The sequence below is a fragment of the Thermobia domestica genome, chromosome 2 (assembly GCF_964235325.1).
Source record: "Thermobia domestica chromosome 2, izTheDome1.hap1.1, whole genome shotgun sequence".
Lineage (NCBI taxonomy): Eukaryota > Metazoa > Arthropoda > Insecta > Zygentoma > Lepismatidae > Thermobia > Thermobia domestica.
In genome coordinates this window covers 50086215-50106120 of record NC_137455.1, presented here as the reverse complement: position 1 = coordinate 50106120, position 19906 = coordinate 50086215, and the positions used below count along the sequence as shown (strand labels likewise).

At 36.7% G+C, this 19906-nt stretch overlaps 1 protein-coding gene across 1 annotated transcript in view; it reads right to left on the bottom strand.

Moving 5' to 3' along the window:
• The window catches only part of LOC145672000 (inosine-uridine preferring nucleoside hydrolase-like), a 45157-nt gene extending 36675 nt beyond the window's left edge, over positions 1 to 8482 (bottom strand). Inside the window, exon 1 of the mRNA XM_081741182.1 lies at positions 8341 to 8482. Coding sequence (XP_081597308.1) covers positions 8341 to 8434 — 94 coding nt within the window. The 5' untranslated portion in view covers positions 8435 to 8482. The remainder of the gene's footprint in view (positions 1 to 8340) is intronic.
• Positions 8483 to 19906: the final 11424 nt, after the last annotated feature.

The following is a 19906-nucleotide window of genomic DNA, read 5'->3' as shown; positions in this document are numbered from 1 at the left end:
ATTTATTTTATTTATTTAACAATCATCAGATACAGCTCAGAGGCCATTTTACACTGGATATCCAACAACAACAATAACAATGGAAAGGATTTGGGAAGGTATCGGCCAGGGCCTGTTTAGTAGGTACCATCCCGGCATTTGCCTGGTAGGACTAAGGGAAACCCTGGAAAACCTCAGTCAGGATGGTCGGCAGCGGGATTCGAACCCACGACCTCCCGAATGCGAAGCTCTACCACTTGAGCTACTTCGCTCGCTTATTATTATTATTATTATTATTATTATTATTATTATTATTATTATTATTATTATTATTATTATTATTATTATTATTATTATTATTATTTTGTGCAATATTAAATTCTGAACAATAAAGTGTTATTGCAGCTGTACAGATAGAAGCATCATGCAGCATTTTAAAGTTGAAATGTATTATATTAATAAATTGATTTCTTTATGGAGGTCTCCAAATCTACGTCTTTACTATGCAAAATACTAGCAAAATGCCCGTTCTTCGGACGGATAAAATACGTTTTATTTTGGACAAAAAGGGCACCAAAACTGTCACCAATCAGCTTAGGGACCCCAAAAACTATCAATTCGACACTAATAACGGTCATTTTCACCTGTTTTTACATGTCACCATCCCCCTTAGGAGTATTAATGGGGGCTAAATTTGGATTTAAGCGGCATCGGAAGTGTCACTGCTCGTCTCAATGACCTCGAAGATTATGAATTCTACACTAATATCAGTAATTTTCGATCATTTATATTCCCTCCCCCCAAGTTGTGGGACTGAATTTGGATTTAAACGGCATCGAAAGTGTCACTGTTCATCCCAGCCACTCTAAAAACTATGGACTCGACATTAATGTCAGTTATTTTCGATCATTTTTATATATCTCCCCCTCCCCTTTCCTTAAGTTGCACCATCAAAGTGATATGATAAAATCCATCCCAGGTTTGAACCTCATCTATGTTGAAAATTTGATCGAGATTGGTCTTATGGTTCAAGAATTATTTTAAGCCACAAACATAGTCACTTTCATTTTTATATACTTATATAAGATAAAAATAAAATGTAAAAATGTTTGGTGGTTAACTGCTCCTATAGTACAGTCAAATTAGACCTTAACTCACATATTTAATATAACAAAGTGAAACCTCATGAAATATGTAGTACTAGTACTATTTATGTCGTATTTCCCACAAAAAAAAAAATCCCCAAGAATCCCCTTGCGGGTTATGAATAATGACATTAATATAGCTGCCGCCAAACTTCATAGTTAAATATTTAAATGCATATAGGCCTAACTTTTCACATAATGAAGTCAGAATGTTCTTGTTTATGAAACAATGAAGTAAATGGATTGGAAATCTTGGGGAGTAAACTAGAACATCTAAATGGGCGCTTCCATTGAAATAGTTCAACTTAAGCTGCAAGCATTTCCTTTTTTAAATATATGTTTTAAGGTTTAAACGTAAATATCTCCCTGACTAAAGAAGACTATGAAACGGTTGTGCATAATATTGTAGGCCATTCTAGTTATTTCAAAATGAAATGTTCCATTTATCCATCAATAAAAGTGAGACTGTTAATTGATTTTATGTTGTAAAGAGTGTGGTCAGTAACATGTGCTTAATGAGGTATCGTTTTTGTTTGGTTTTAAGATCAAAATTCTTTAAAACGTAATACAACTGTTTCGAATTACAGTGAATCAAAAATAATAATATCAAACATAATAATATAACTTAGCGCAGATGAGGTAATACACTAAGCTTCGAACATATTATACGATACGTACAATAACTGCCGTTGTTTCATATTTAGTTAGAAAGTTTGCGCTACGCAGATGGAAAACTTATTACAGTGCTCTTGTCAAGCACTGTTAGAGTAAAGTTTCCACTGGTCCTCTTTTTGGTATCTGTCTTCAAATGAACAAGATGATATTGTTATGTCAATGTTTGTTCATTCTTTTATCCAATACAGAACTAGGAAGCGTTTTTTACCCACGGCATCAGTTGCATCGGGGAAGATGAAGGGCAATTGAAGACATCCATTTGATGATGAAATTCACTGTGTCTTGAAAGTAGTTTGTAAGCTTTATTTTTTTCTTTTTCGAAAGGCGCAGAAATTGAATCACATCCGACGAATGCATGAAATAAAAATATTCATACGTTCTAATTGGCACTATATCTGTCGAATGTTTCATTTACGAGCTTCCTCGCTAGTCTTGCCAGATATTAATGCGAATACTTGATCTGCTGGATGAGCAATCAATAGTAAAAATAGATCCATATCTTTCACAACAAGTCACAGTTAACTTGTTACTGTTACTTCAATGGCTTTTGCTGCAATAGAGATACCTGAGTCAGCAACTGTTTGATACACGTAGCATACAGTAGCGTTTTAAGGAAGCATTTTAGAAGATTCATGAAGTTTGCTTTACTCGTGTGGTTTGGAAGAAAATCATCCTCAGACATGTAAATTTCAACATAGTCTTCGACATTACCTTAATAGAAATACGAAACTTTGTGAATGGGTCGTTGAGTTGAGTTGATTTTAGTTTAGCGTCCCTTTCAGCAGCGAGGCTATATGAGACGTGGACCTACTGATTAACGTGGAATCCGAACCACATGAGCTCCCGCCGGGAATCGAACCCGGGTCTCCCACGCCAAAGGCGCGTACGCTAACCGCTTAGTGTGAATGGGTCGTATCTCATATGCTGACAAGGGAACATCTTATATTGATAGTAGGCTTGCTCAATGAAACAATGTGCAATCGATAGAGGAGTGAAGAAAAGTGAGAAATCCAAAGTTTTACGGGCCGTCACCCAGAAACACAGGAGATACAGAGGAAAGAAGTATCTAGAATCATGTGAAGATAGCAATGCGAAAGACACACTAACACAGAAAGAACTTCAAAATGGTTAAAGTAATCAAAATGACATTTACACAACAGTATAGTAAGCAGCGGCGGTCCGTGAGGGTAGGCTGCAGGACTGCAGCCCCCCCCCCCCAAAGTAATTCCATATTTCCGATCCGAGACTTAATATTCAATCTTTATATGTATGCTCTTTTAACGCGCGTTTCATTGTTCAATTTTTCGCCTGCTTTTAGCAAATTTGTTGTTCCACTTCACTCCCTGGGACTGTCAGTACAATCTCCTGGCCTTTCTTACGATGTTGTGATTCCACTTCCTCCCCTTTCTAGCATGTCTTTCCTGATAACGTGTGGACTGCTTTCCCTGCAGTCCTTTCGGAGTTTTGACAGTTTGCGCAAGCGCGTTCTTCTCAATTTGTATCCGTCTGCTTTGTTTGACGATGCGCGCGTATTCAGACTTGCCAACTCTAGGGAAATCTCCCCTGGCTAAGCCTAAATAAAATATTCAGTTTCTGATTTTTAGCTGCGAGTGGCATAATTTCCCTTTCTTTGATTAGCAACTTTGAGTATACTTGTGTTGTTTGTCTACTGGCGGGGTGTTTCTAGTAGGCAAGTGATTTATTCTGTGCAATAGTGGATTATATTAATTCTTTGAAAATGCGGTATTCCGTTCCGTGAGTATTTGCGTTGCGTCGTGAAAGTGATCTAGTGTTACTTGTGAATTTTGTCTTCTGTATCAGTGTTCCCAAAAGGCAAGTGAAACTATACAACTATACAACTATACAACAACTATGAAAGTATACAATTAGAATTCCTGCAGTTCTTTTAGGGTGGTCTGTTTCATCCTTGTCTTCTTGTGAGTGCATTGGTGTTCTGTGACGACGTGCGTGTATTTTTTCGTGCTTTGTTGTGGTTCCACATCTTGTGTTTGTATAGGGAAAATGAATAATTCAGTAGAATATTTAAAATCTATTCGATTTGGTAGTTTAACATTGGCAGAAAAGTGTGAAATTAAAGCACATGGGAGACCGACTCCTGTATTAAACATAACGCAAACTGCCGTAAGTCGTCAAGAACAATACACTAGGTGTTTCAATACTGAAATATAATATATAACAAATATGAGTGGATATGTGAGTATGAAATAAGAAATGCACTTTTCTGTTTCCCTTGTCTTTTGTTCGGGATTGACGATGAGGCAGCGAACATCGCGTGGGTCGAAAAAGGGGTATCGGATTTGAAGAGACTTCATGACAAAAGCCATAAACATGAAATATCAAGGAAGCATGTTAATAATATGTTAAACCTAGCCACACTTGGTTCTGTGAACGTCCAGACTTGTTTAAGTCAAGCCTATAAAGACTCGATTGAACGTCATAATAGTCAGGTGCAAAAAAATAGGGACACTCTTTCAAAAATCGTTAACTGCGTAAACTCTTTCGGTTTTCATGAACTAGCGTTAAGGGGGCATGATGAGCGTGAAGGATCGAAAAATCAAGGCGTGTTCATGGAGTTGATTAAATATACATCTGAACTATATTCCTTATTGAAGTCTCATCTTGACAGTACATCAGCATTTAAAGGGACTTCTAAAAGTATTCAAAATGAGTTACTTCAATGTATGCTAGAAGTCACCAGGGAAAATATAATAGAAGAAATTAAAGCTGCCGAATATGTTTCTCTTATGGCTGACGAAACAACTGACATTGCAGATATGTTTCAGCTTGTTATTGTCTTAAGGTACTGTACTGCAGAAGGTGTTCCTGTGGAAAGATTCTGGGGCTTTTTAAATCCAAATGGCCAAAATGCCGACTCCATTGCTGAATGCATACTTTCTGAAATTAATCAAATCTTAAAACAAGAAAGTAAACTTATTGGCCAAAACTATGATGGCGCAGCTGTAATGAGTGGGGTTATAAATGGAGTTCAGGCCAAAGTGAGAGAGGTATACCCTAATGCTTATTTTGTGCACTGTTTTTGCTCATCAATTGAATCTTGTGATGGAAAGAGCCACCAGACAAAACACTAAAGCCAGAATATTATTTTCTAATCTTTCTGTTATCCCGGCTTTTTTTTCTCGCTCTAATAACAGAACAGCTGTTTTAGATTCCTGTGTTGCCAAGTGGATACCCACTGGTGGACCAACTAGATGGAATTTTAAATCTAGGACTGTTAATGTAGTGTATGAAAAGCAGGAAGAACTGAAAGAATGCTTCCAAATTTTGTCAGAATCCGAGACCTCAAGCACCGCAACAATAAATGAAGCATCTACCTTGTTGGGTTATCTCCAAAATGAAGAATTTTGTTTCTGGCTAAATTTTTTTCACCTAGTTATGCCACATCTTGATATTCTACATAACCAACTACAAAGTCGTCAAATAGATGCAGCAAAAGTTCAATCATATTTATCTGCCTTTACTACTGAAATTAATAAAATCAGGGAATCAGCAGGACTAATTGATACCGAAACGCAAAGTCAAAACAAAAGGAGAATTGATTCAAACGCACAATCAAGAACAGCCGCAGCCAAAGAAGTGTGTGATAGTGTGATGTTATTTTAAACGAAGTGAACCTGCGCTTCCATTTTACAGACCACTTATCCATATCTTCACTTCTGCAGGAATCTAATTTTGATCAGTTTAGTGCTTCCTTTCCCGAAGAAATCTTCAATAAATGTACAGAACTCTTTCCTGTGTTTGATAAAGATAAACTTAATACAGAACTTAGTGTAGTTTATGCAAGAGAAGAGTTAAGGAAACTTGGTGGTGCTGTGATTTTCCTCCAATATATTATAAACAATAGTCTTGCTTCCACTTTTTCTGAAGTGCTAAAACTTTTGAAAATATTCATAACGTTGCCCCTAACTACTAGTGAACCTGAGCGATGCTTTTCTACCCTTAAAAGAGTGAAAACTTTTCTGAGAAATACAATGGGAGAAGAACGGTTAACAGCACTTGCCATGTTATCAATAGAAAAGGAAATGGTTGAAAAGATCCCTAACTTTAATAATACAGTTATCGACAAGTTTGCTACAAGGAAGGACCGTCGTATGGAATTAATTTTTAAATAAGGTAAGTGTTTTATTTTATGCAGCCCTCCTAAGTATAAGTAGCACGATCCGCCACTGATAGTAAGCTAACATTATACCCACAGACATGCTCAATAACATCGTATCTAATCCAGTGTTGCCAACTGAGCACAAAATGAAATTTTGTTAAATGGCACGGAACACAAATTATAAGGTGTAGAAAGTCTAATTATGACTAGAACCATACCTATGAAGTCATGATGTTCAGTGTTGCCAACGTTTGAAGATAGGCCTATATGAATTCCTGAAGAATACATACAGTACCAACTCACTGCGGAGCGCTTTATCAACAGCAACACTGAAAAATTGACTACTAGTAATGTGTAAGGTGATACAATATTACGTGCATGAGAAACGTGAGCCTGCTAATCAATTGTCAGTCCAAGAGCATGCATCATTTCAGTTTTGTGTGTTGTGTTTTGATTTTCCATTTGGTGTTTTGATTTTGATACTATTTTGATTTTCCATTTGGGCAAACCTGCTTCGACACTGTGCTTCGTCTCTTATTTTCGTACTCAGTGATTATATTCTTGTTTGTGCCCTCATATTTTGGTTTTAACTAGTTCGAATCCTGTACTGTATGTACTCTTCTACATCCGAGATTCATATAAGCCTATCTTAAAACGTTGGCAACACTGTACATCATGACTTCACAGGTATGGTTCTACTCATAATTAGATCTACATGTGATAATTTGTGTTCTTTGGCATTTAACAAAACTTCATTTTGTGCTCAGTTCGCAACACTGCATTACATATGATGTTATTGAGCATGTCTGTGGGTACAATGTTTGCTTACTATACTGTTGTGTAAATGTCATTTTGATTACTTTAATCATTTTGAAGTTCTTTCTGTGTTAGTGTATCTTTTGCATTGCTATCTCCACATGATTCTAGATTCTTCTTTCCTCTGTATCTCCTGTGTTTCTGGGTGTTGGACCATAAAAATTTGGATTTCTCACTTTTCTTCACTCCTCTATCGATTGCACATTGTTTGATTGAGCAATGCTAACAAGATAAGATGTTCCCTTGTGAGCATTCCTTCGTACTTGGTTTGGTACATATAATTATTACTCTAAAATAAGAAACCTTTATATTTTCTTATATAACCACAAAGATAACCTTACATAAGGAAACCTAAAGGTACTACAAAACAGCCTGTGTCTAAAGCAAAGATATGCTGGGGTGAGTTCATTAGTGCACAGCTTACCATGAGGCAAGTGGCGGTTGAGGAGCTTCTAGCTATAAATTGCTTAGGGCCGCAAAATGCCTCAATCCTCCGCCACTGCATAGCATGGAGAGGAAAATAACTACAGAATACAAACACAAGGAAATGGAGTGCGTTTGTAAACTCCGTTTACTTGAGCACTGAGCGAGATTCCGATTTGATGGTCAGGTATGTACACTGTTTCTCAAGGGCAGTCGTTCCTAACTGTAAAGCAGTGGCGGATCCAGGGGGGGCGATCGGGGCGATCCCCACCAGAAGAGGAAACTTCCTTATTTTATATATATAAATAAAACCCATTCCCTATGACAACCCACCGCCCCTCTCCGAAGTCGGTCCTGGATCCGCCCTTGCTGTAAAGATACTAATTTAGTTATTTAGGGTGTTAAATGTCTCCAAATTGAAACTTTGATTTGGATTCTTTTCTGTCACATTTTTGGCAATTGGAACCACTGTGCGTCGAAATAGACTAATAGACTAGAGGCACAAATGTTGAGTGCAAAATATTAATGTATTGAATTGAATTGATATTAAAGCCCAAATTAAGCTACAAACTTCTAATAACCCAAATCAAGTACTTGGTCATTAAAATTAAACCTGAAGGTCTAAAGAGACGAGCGTTCTAAAGGTGATACTTTGTTTTCCCAGACAGAGATTGAACGTAAAACCAGATCATGTAGTGGATTTTATAACAATAGTTTCAAAGCTAAGAATATACTGCTCTATAAACAAAGTCACAGAGAACATAGGAAAATTTTTACTGATTTGACACAATATAGGGGGGAAATACAGCATAATCTTCATTTTAAAATTTAATCTCCAGATTATATACTTCTTGGTCATCCTAGGATAAATCAGTTCTATCGTGATAGCGTTATTCCACGAGCTGCTTGACGTCTCATTTTTGCATTCCCCTTCTAGTATTGCCGCCATATGGAGAATATAATAGATTCATATGTAGGCCTATTTTCTAAAACGTTTTACACAAAGTTTTTAAATCTGGTTTTCTTTGTATTAGAAAACAGAAAATTCAGAAATTGTTTTACTTTTGTTTAGGACATTATGTTTCAAAGATTCTGTAAAAACTGCTCATAGCCTACTAACATTTGTCAGCATATTTCTTATGCTCTTAAATTTGCGCCTCTTACCTGGATTTAAAGAGTGGTTAAAACGATATGTGCAGATTGCCCATGGATGTTCTTTTAAGATACGAGCCACAGCAGTGTTTACCACACCTACCATTTTAAAACCTCCATCACCCACTTCCAAACATCTCTGGCCACTTCATTCCTAAACACAACGTTCGTAATGACTTTACCACTTGTTGAATCCGGGTTGTATTTTGATAACAAAATCAATCAAATAAAAAGACCATATTCAAACAGTCATTAGCTGTTTTGACACAGATAAAAGAATAAACTTACACCGGATTTTTCACTTCTTGGGCATTGTAACTTTGCCAACACATGTTATTATTTAATTTTGGACAGTTTTGTTGATAAAAAATATAACTTCTCTTGTTGAATTCAGTCTTCAGCAACTAACTTCAATATTAACGCACTTCTGAATATACAGAGTAACCCAGTTTCGGTTTTCCTAGTTTTGGCAACACTGGCAAGAAACGGGAGGGGGTGAGTGATATGTCTATTTGAAATTAATTAACTAGAACCAGAACATTCTTGATTCAACTCTCATGACAGCTGAAGAGAACTTCTTTCTAAAAGAGTATCTAAACAAACAGAACTTTAGATATTGGACACCTGAAAATCCACGTCAGTTACCTGAAAAGCCCCTCAACAGCAAAAAATTTGTCGTGATGTGTGGTGTGAGGGCTATGGGTGGTGTCAGGCCATATTTTCTCGAGGATGAACGCAAGTAATTTGTCACTGTGACAACGGAAAGATATGTACACACATGTTGACAAATTTCCTGCTTCCACAGCTACGACAAAAAACGTTAATCTGTAATCTGTGTGATTTCAACAAGATGGTGCAACGGCCCACATGGTATGGCATCGTTGGTAACAATCAGAGCCATGTTCCTTGGAAAAGTGATTTCCAGATTTGGAAAAGTTCCTTGGTCACCAAGATTCCCGGATTTCCTAACTTTTTTCTTCATTGTGGAGACATTTAAAAGACAGAGTGTATAGAGTTTGGCTGCAGACACTGGAGGAACTGAAGCACAGGATTCGGAAGGAAAATTCTTCAATCATTCCGGATCTCTTACACCGAGTCGTGGGCAATTTTCGTGTACGATTGATCAGCTGCGTTCAGACAGATGGAGGACACTTAGATGATGACACATTCAAAAAAAATTATAGCTCAACTAAAAATTCAAGTTAGTATTGCAGTTATCAAATGTAATTACATATATTTATCTATGAAAGTATGTTTTATTTCAACATGAAATAGGAAAACCGAACCTGGACCTCTCTATATATTCTTTATTAACTATGAGGCGCATTTCAAAAGAAAGGGCCGATATTTAATTGAAAACAGGTAAGTAAGTTTAGCAACATTGTTTTATTGGGTAAAAACAAGTACATATCCACTTTACTTTTCAACATAGTCACCATTATATTCCAAGCACTTTCTGTACCGTGGCACAAGTTTATATATATATCCTCTGCATAGAAGTTCGCCGCCTGGGAGTTCAGCCACTTCAACACTGCCTTTGGGGAATTTGAATGACGCCACTGCATCTATTGTTGTTTCAACTCGACATTGATGTAAGAAATCCATGTTTCGTCACCTGTAACAATGTGGGTCCATCACCCTCTCTGTCGTAGCGATCCAGAAATGCACGTGCTGCAGTCAGTCGGTTCTGTTTGTGGACGTCTGTCAACATTTTGGAGACTCATCTGGCACACAATTTCTGATATCCTAATGTTTCTGTAACAATTCGAAACAATGTTGTTGGTGAAACCTCTGGAAATTCGATGTGTAGAGCGGTAATGGTGAAGCGACGATTTTCTTTAACTTTTTCATTCACTCGCTGCACCAAGTCGTCAGTCTGAATGCTTGGTTTTCCACACTTCTCTTCGTCGTGAATATTTGTACAGCCTTCTTTGAATACACGACACCAATACCGTACCTTTCCTTCACTCATTACACTGTCGCCGTACACTGCACACAATTCTCTATGAATTTCAGCTGGCATGAAGAAATATAATCACAGAGCGGACCTCGCACCTAGCGGGATTGTGTATGCGCGCAGCTATTTTAACACTCTCCAGCACACACGAAAACAAACAGATGACTGGCAAAATTATGGTTGTTTGATAGCCAATGGACCAAGTGATGTTACTGCGCAAGCGTGATCCGATCACTATTGCCAGTCGGTCATTTATTTATTTATTTATTTAACAATTACCAGATACAGCTCTGAGGCCATTTTATAGTGGATATATAACAATAACAATAACAACAACAATGGAAAGGATTTGGGAAGGTATCGGCCAGGGCCTGTTTTAGTAGGTACCATCCCGTCATTTGCCTAGTAGGATTGAAGGAAACCTTGGAAAACCCCAATCAAGATGGTCGGCAGCGGGAATCGAACCCGCGACCTTCCGAATGCGAAGCCAACGCTCGTGAGCTATATCGGCCCTTTCTCTTGATATGCGCCTCGTATTTCATGATCTGTCAGTGTGAGGAAGATATAATTTTTCCAGTGAAAAGTTGAACCTTACAAGGAAAGGAAAAATCTATTCCTTTATACAATTGATGACATTAATATTCCCTCTTTCTTACGTAAACATTCTGTTGTACACGTCATATTGTTCAGTTAAAGTATAGTTATATTCAATTTTATCCATTAAATTTGGAGTTCAAAGGATTATTATCCTTATAAAGATATTCAATGTGTAGGACTGCGTCAATAGAGGGGGAAGTCAAATGAAATCGAAATAGAAGAGAAAAATTGGACGAAAAGAACAGAAGTTCTTTGAGATAGGTTGTCAGCTACGCTAGACGTACGAACAAATGGCACAGTAGTCAAACCAATATAATATTTGGTTTAGAAATAGTAGACTTTATTTCGTAACTGTTTGCTACAATGCAACGCAAAACCTGCGTTTTAGTTCACCATATAATTGATTTCTGCAAGTTTTACATTGCGTTACGCACAGTAATTTTTACGAAGGCTCGTACGGAATGGGGTCGATTATCCTTGGATGTAACGAACTTGATAAAATGACGGCAAACATATGGGTGTTAAATGTTGTATAGGAAAAGGAAGAAGAAGAGACAGGAAGAAGATACAAGATACACGACTGAGTTGGTTTGATCATGTTATGACAATGACGATTAGTTCTTAAAAAGAAAAATAATGATGGAAATTGAAGAGAACTGAAGAATAGGAAAATCTAACGAAAGACGAAGAATTTTGATCGGAGAAAATAATCTCGATGTAGAATGGATGAAAGACAGGACCTTTTCCAGCTTGTTCCACTGCTATTACCATCACGAATACCAGACGCAATTTTCCCTGCATTTGTAGGGACTTATCCAATGCCTCAGTTCGAATACAGGATCCTTTTCTTTTAACCATAAAAGAAAACTGTACCTCTACCTTACAGTTTCTTTTCTAGACCTTCCTTCTGTGCTTTTTCGAATATCTTTATAGGAAATTTGTTTTATGTAACTCTTGCCATTCTGGTAGTTAATTTTTCTTTCGTAAATTGTCTACAATGATACTTAATCTCCACTAACACGAAATTTTCACCCATATATTCTTAAGTAAAAGTTCCGCACTGACAAGGAAAGCTATCCAACTTCTCGGCGAGTATCGCATTGAAACTTGCACAAGTGGAAGAACATATTGAAAGATGGAAATATGCTTACTCTTATCATTCGCAACGTCGTCGAACCGGAAGTAGAATGATCGTTCAATCATAGCCCCTGAAAGTTATGTACTCTGGTCATACACGCCAGAATGTGTTACACTGGAACCTGTTTTCTCACGAATACAAATATTGCAAACTCAAGATGATAACAGTCGGTGGTAATTGGGATCTCTAGTGCGTCATGTCAAATGGAACACGATACACGATCGCAAGTTCCAAACGAAGACTACCCGGTGGAGAAAAGGGACGTGCTGTAACCACAACGCAAAAACTGCTTTCTATCATTATATTATTATTAGTAGTAGTAGTAGTAAGAGGAGAAGGAGGAGGAGGAGTGGTAATAATATGATTAGCATTATTAATATCAGCAGTATGAAGAGTAAAAATAATAATGACAAGAAAACAAGAAATAGACTATATTGTTGGGCTCGTTAAGTAACGAAAGACTTCAGCCCGTCTTAAGTGTCCTCTAGCACTGCTATAAAGGTTTAAAATCCACAAACAACCATAACCCAGTCGGGATTTGAAGTCGGGACCCTTGAGTTGCTGGCTTGACGCCTCAACCAACACGAACATGAGGTCGGCAATAAGACGAAGAAAGTGACAAATAATAATAATAATAATAATAATAATAATAATAATAATAATAATAATAATAATAATAATAATAATAATAATAATAATTATTATTATTATTATTATTATTATTATTATTATTATTATTATTATTATTATTATTGTCTTATACCAGTGGTTCTCAACCTAATTTCGATCACGAACCCCATATTATCACATCCTCTTGCCAGCGACCCCCTTATAAGTTGTGGCTTCTAATAAGCTTGTGTCTGATTTTTAATATACCTATTGCGGAGATCTCACTGTTATTTCTATAATAATAGAATCCATTTCTTGTATATAGTGGACACAGTAACTTCCCTAAAAGAGAATGGATTAAAACGAAATTTGGTCCATTCATTCATATTACAAATATGGAATCCGATACGTCAAACTGTTTCAAAATGGAGGCCGTTTGAAAATTTTCAAACTTCATAACTCCCTTAATTTTGGGTCATATGATAAAATAAAGTGCATTTGCATTCTTCTGGTATTTCAATATGGAGTTCTCATTAGTTTCATATCGTACTCTTTCATTTAAATTGATTTTTAACCAATTGTCCACCAGTTAAAAATGTTTAGTAGACCATTATTTTTTCTTGGCAGTATGTATATAAATAGGTAAAAAATTGTCTATTAGAACAAAATTCAAAATAATAATAATTATTTAAAATATTTTCCGGTATTAGATTCTAATTATATTTCTGTCTTTCGCTTATCTTCACGACTCCCAGGTTGAGAAACCCTGTCCTGTACAGACCTCATGTTCCTGTGGGTTGAGGCGTCAAGCCAGCGACTCAAGTGTTCAGAATTCGAATCCCGACTGGGGCATGATGATTGTGGATTCTAAAGAATTTTAGCAATGTTAGAGAACACTCAAGACGGGCCGAACACCTTGGTTACTTAACGGGTCCAACAATACATTTGTTGTCTTTTTCTTCTCATTATTATTATTGTTACTCATCATACTGCTCATACTAATAATACTAATCATATTACTGCCACTACTATACTACTACTACTACCACCACCACTAATAATAATAATAATAATAATAATAATAATAATAATAATAATAATAATAATAATAATAATATTAATAATAGTAGTAGTAGTAGTAGTAGTAGTAGTAGTAGTAGTAGTAGTAGTAGTAGTAGAAAGCAGTTTTTGCGTTGTGGTTGCAGCGTGTCCCTTTTCTCCATCGGGTAAACGTCTTCGTTTGGAACTTACGATCATGTATCGTGTTCCATTTGACAAGGCGTACTAGAGATCCCAATCATCTTGAGTTATCATCTTGAGTTTGCAATATTTGTATTCGTGAGAAAATAGGTTCCAGTGTATCACATTCTGGCGTGTATGACCAGAGTATATAACTTTCAGGGGCTATGATGAAACGATCATTCTACTTCCGGTTCGAGGACGTTGCGAATCGTAAGAGTAAGCATATTTCTATCTTTCAATATGTCCTTCCACTTGTGCAAGTTTCAATGCGATACTCACCGAGGAGTTGGATAGCTTTCCTTGTGAGGAAAAAACCGTATGTGGTGTACGTAAAAACGTAGGTTACATGTGTAAATCTTGTAGTTTTTGGACTTAACGTACAGCAAACGTATAACTGAAAACATATATTTTACACATTCTTTCCGTATAAGTACTCCGAATAAACATACTTTCCGTACGAATGTAATATACGGAAGACTGTTAGATGTCAGACATCCTGCAATGGCATGATGTAATAACTAAGGGCAGCGCGTATATAGCATTGGGATAACGTATGCTCCGTACTGATTTCTGTAGTAAACATAAGGATTTCATATATTTGTACAATATACTGCTGTCCGGATAACGATTTTTTCTCAGTGCATAGTAGTTGATGAAGACCATCCTCACGATGGACTCAAACCACTGGTATCCCATATGGTCTACTAGATTTCTGTTCTTCGTTTTGTCTAAGACTACCTTAATTTCCAATTTAGAGTTTCTTAGTCATCTGTTTATTTGATTCTTACCTTCACTGTTTCCTCATTCCTCTGCGTTTCAACATTCAGATTTTTTTCGAAATATTTTAAATCAAATTTGTATTTGTTTTGTGTGAAAACGTTTTCCCTTCTCTTTCCATAATCTACTCCAGTAATGTAATAATACTTTTATTGTTTTGAAACGACGTTTTCTGACACCGTAGGTTTTCAAAAAAATAAATAAATAAATAAATAAATAAATAAAGATCTTCGTCTTTGATTTAGCTACAATCTTCCACATTCTTCCTTCTCCTTAACATCTTACTCTAATTGTCTTAGCGCACTTTTTCTTGTCTCTCTTATTGCTTGAACCATTTCTTGTAGTTTCTGTCTAAATTGCAAGCTTTTATTTATTTATTTATTTATGACTTCTTTTACGTGGCGAAGTTAAGGTTCTGCAACCTTCTCCGAGCACTTAACCACGTGCATACATTAAAGGTACACAAGGTACTTTCCCACCTTTTATTTATTTATTTATTTATGGGTACATATAGATCACAACAGTTATATTACTTGATGATAGTGACCTAGTCAGTTTGTATATGGTTAGGGCATGCATGAATTCACTTACATACTTACACATTCACATTTATAGATATGGCTATTTCAATTAATGAATCTTCAATAAGATTGCACAATAGTTCTTAGAGAACGGTCATTTATAGTAAATATGTCAAGTTCAGGATTACTTTCAGCATAGGAGTTAAAAATATAACACATTCTCCTAATAGGTGACATGTATAGCGTATTTGTTCTTGCAGTAGGTAAATGAAAAGTAATATTTCTAGGGCGCGTGTGTTTACCTGGAACATGTAATTCTAACTGGGATAGTAAATACTCAGAGTCTATATTATTTTGCAATAATTTCATTTAAAAAAATCAAAAGTTTATGGTACGTCTATCTTTCTATCTATCTAGAGATGAGATATCGTGCTTACGAAGAAGGTCGGTATATTTTTCGAATTTTGGATATTGTCCGGTTTCCTTATAAGTTAAGTACCTCACAAAACGAGATTGAATCGCTTCAAGACGTGCTTTGTTTTTCTGACTGTTGGGATGCCATATGATTGAAGAGTACTCGAGTTTGGATCTAACGTAACTATTGAACAGGGTTTTAAGAACATTCGTATTTGAAAAGTCAAAGACAAGTCTGATTACGAAGCCGAGGTTTCTGTAGGCTTCACTAACAATGCGATTAATATGCTTGTTGAAGGAAAAGTTGGAGCTAATAGTGACCCCTAAATCAGTTACAGTGTCCACTCTTTGTACAGGAGTGTTGTTTATACTGTAATTAAATTTTAAATTATTAGTTTTCTTAGTGAATGTAATAACGTTGCATTTTTTAATGTTAAGATTAAGTTTGTTCGATATACACCAAGTATGTAGTGCGCTTTGATCTTCCTGTAGTGCGAGAGCATCGGAGGGCTGGGAAATTCTTCGATAGAGTTTTACATCATCAGCAAATAATAATTTAGTACAATTTGGTAGCACATTTGGAAGATCATTTATAAAAATTATGAATAATAATGGACCAAGGTTTGAGCCCTGAGGGACCCCTGACGTTACAATGAAACTTGGAATTGTTATATTTTTATAAACTATATGTTGTCTGCGATGAAAGAGATATGACATTAGGAATTGTCTAGCTTTGAGAGTGAAGTTGAATGAAATAAGCTTGTTCAATAAAATATCATGATCCAGTGTGTCAAAAGCTTTACTGAAATCCGTATATATTGCATCAACTTGATTTCTACTGTCAATTTGTTCCGCAATGAAGTGTATGAATTCAACGAGATTAGTTGTTGTAGATCTCTTCGGCAGAAAACCATGCTGATATGAGGATATTAAAGGATGAATATGGTTAAAATATCTTCACTGATATCTATATCTTCACTTATATCTGTCCTAGTATTTGTTTTCCACAAGTTATAACGACCTTTGCATAATTTCATGTACATTTCCTGTATCTAAAAACATCTTGAAACTAGATCATTCTTTCTACTGCATTTTATTACGTTGGTGCGATTGAAATGTCACACTCAAGCCCGTCATTTTCAAAGGGCAAAAGGTGAAAACTACAGTAACTGGTTAACCGAAATTGTCGTCATTTAAAACCACATATTTTACCATCGCTCACCCAACGATTGGATTCTGTATCGAAATAAGTCGTAATAGTATAGACATTAAGTTCTATATCGGGAGATTAATTTTCTGTTTTGAGGATAGCAAATATCTGCCAGGATCACCGCGGGTTAAGTACACAATAGTATAGCCCACAAGACAAGAAATAACATTTTCTCGTCACGTCTCGTAAACTTTCAGAAGTCTCGTCTCATTTCAATTCTCGAATAACTCTTTCTCGTCTCGTCTTGATTTTTTCTCGTCTATGTTATTTATAAATTTATGTTCAGAATTTATGCCCTGATCTTTTAACCCTTTCGGACCCAGGAGGCCAAAGTGGCACACATGGGTATGTCATTTTTTTCTAATCTGCTCCTGTGTGGGCACTAATTAAGATATCAGAATAATTTGGGGAGGGCAAATATGGTTGAACCATAGTGTATCATATTAGTTTCTTTTTCTTCTGGGTGTAGAATTTCTTGCTCAACTTTCAGCCCAAAATCAAAAATTCGAGAATTTTCGAATTTTCTTTTTTTTCCTGTAGCTTCCTTCGTTATAGAGAGGTCTCCTTAAGACTTGTCAGGTAAATACCTCGGATAGGTACCTAGTTGTTGACATGAATTGGACCGGCCCGCTCGCAGTGTTGCCAACTAGGGAAATTAAAGTTTCCCTAAATTTGAGCAAAGAATTCGAAATTTTCGAAATTTTTGTTTATAAATCCGTACCTATACATCCGAGCGCAAGTCGAACATTGGTCCTTACTGAACAAATGCGGGTACAGATCGTTACAATGGGGTAATTAGGGGCGCACGAAAAATTCGAATTTAGGTTCTAATCTTGATTTTTTACTTTTCTGTTTACCATAATCTATTTTTTTAAACTACAAGCTTTGTTTCTAGATATCAACATGATACTTGTAGGATATATTAGTGGTGTACGAAAGTTTACCTACTCTGGTCATAAATACTGTCACAAAAATTGTAGATCGGGACCGAGCGCTTATACAGCATAGACTTTAGTGAATTCTTTCCTGTCAGTAGTCTGTGTATTGTTCATTGTGTAATTCATGTTTTCTTGCAGATCCGTGATATATTATAAGGATGGAGTGGGGTCAGAAACAGAACCGTGTAGCTGTGATTGCATTACACAAGAGTGGTCACAAAGCATCGAAGATTTACAAACTCCTTTAACCTCTGAAAATCAAACTGAGATTCGTCTATCGAACCATAGCAAGGTACTGTGAGACTTCCTCTGTACGTGACCGCCAAAGACCAGGCCGACCTTGGAGCAGTAGAAAACCATATGCAATCCAGGATGCCAGGCAGAGAATTCGTCGAAACCCTCTTCGGAAGCAAAAAATTATGTCCTGGGAAATTAACATTCCGCAAAGGGCAATTTCAAGGATACTCAGAAGTGACCTTTTCCGCCGATCAACGGGTTATTTCCTAACCCCTTCACTGAAAGCAAACAGGAAAGTGAGAAGCAAGACCCTGCTTCAGAGGTACGCGGATGGAAGACACAATTCTTTTTTCAGATGAGAAAATTTTCAACATTAAAGAACACCTCAACAAACAAAATGACAGGGTGTATGCTCACACATCCAGATAAGCTTCTCAAGTTGTGAAAAAGGTCCGGCGGGGTCACCATCCGTCCTCGTTGATGGTTTGGAAAGGAGTGTCGTATGATGGATTCACAAAGTTGCAATTCTGCGAACAAGGGGTCAAAATACGTGCTCAAGTGTATTGTGAAAAAATCTTGGAAGTAGCTGTAAACTCTTTAGACAACACATTCTTTGACAACAATCCGTGGACCTCCCAGCAAGACTCTGCACAGGCCCATAAACCTAAGATGAATCAAATATGTCTGGAAACGAATGTGCTAGACTTCATTGCTACCAGTGATTGGTCTTCGGCCAGTTCAGATCTCAATCCTCTAGATCATGCCTTGGCCAAGGCTCGTACCAAACGCCACCCCGATTTGGAGTCTCTCAAACGTGCCCTCATCAAAGCAGTGGACACGTTTTCGATGGACTGTGTGCACACAGCCATTGATAACAGGCTACGCCGTTTACGAGCTTGTGTCAAAATGCATGGTGGTCATTTTAAGTAACGTCTGCACATTTTGTATCTGTGGTGTATGCAATTCTTGCAAGTAAATTTATTTCTATGGATCTGCTGTCTTCTTTACATTAGGACTACTCCTTCCTGTGACAGTATTTATGGCAAGACTAGGCATTTTAAGATAGTCTGCGTCTGTCTGGCAGCAGTGTTTCCAGCCACGGAAAATTTTAGTTCCCTATTTAGAATAAAATTGGGGGAAAAAACTTTTACCCTGTTGTTATCTACATTTCCCTCTTGTTGGCTACATTGAAAAATGCACCAGTATCTGAAAATATCGTTCTTAGACTACACAACGTACCATCAAAAGTTTCAGTAGGGTAATTAGGGGAAGTACAGTTGAGGTTTATAATAAACCATGTTCAGTAAATGGTAAGAAAATGATGAATTTCTGAGGTAGAATGAGATTTTTTTTAATTTCATGCTTACTTTGTTAGATATCGCTATGATACTTGTAGAATATATTAATGGGGTACCAAGATTTATTTTTAGGTAGTTTGGCAGTGTCTTGTGGCAGTGTTTCCAGCCCCCAAAAATTAATACCCGATTTTAGGTGAAAAAATCGGAAAATTTCTCTTTTTTCCCTTCCATCTTGCTGGCTACATTGGAACAAGCGTACCACTATCTAAAAGTCTCCTCTTTGGCCTACAGAACTCATCATAAAAAGTTTCAATAGGATAACTAAGGAAGCTGTAGCCACGGCATATCTGTTGATTTTCACTTCTAAGGCGTTAAAAGTGTCAAAATTTCATGTGTATGATGACAGAGATCTTTTCCTTTCTCTCTCTATGGCAGCCAGCGACTTTAGGTTTTCACTGTACCTTGTCAATATATCAAAGAATTTTTAGGTGACTTGGACTCGTGTGGTAACAGTGGTGCCAGCTACAAAAAATCTTGAAATTCGGTTAGGGTTTTTTGTAAATTTTCACCTCTACATTTCCCTAAATAATTTCCCTCCCGTTGGCAAAACTGCAATGTAACTTAAACCAAAAGATATCCA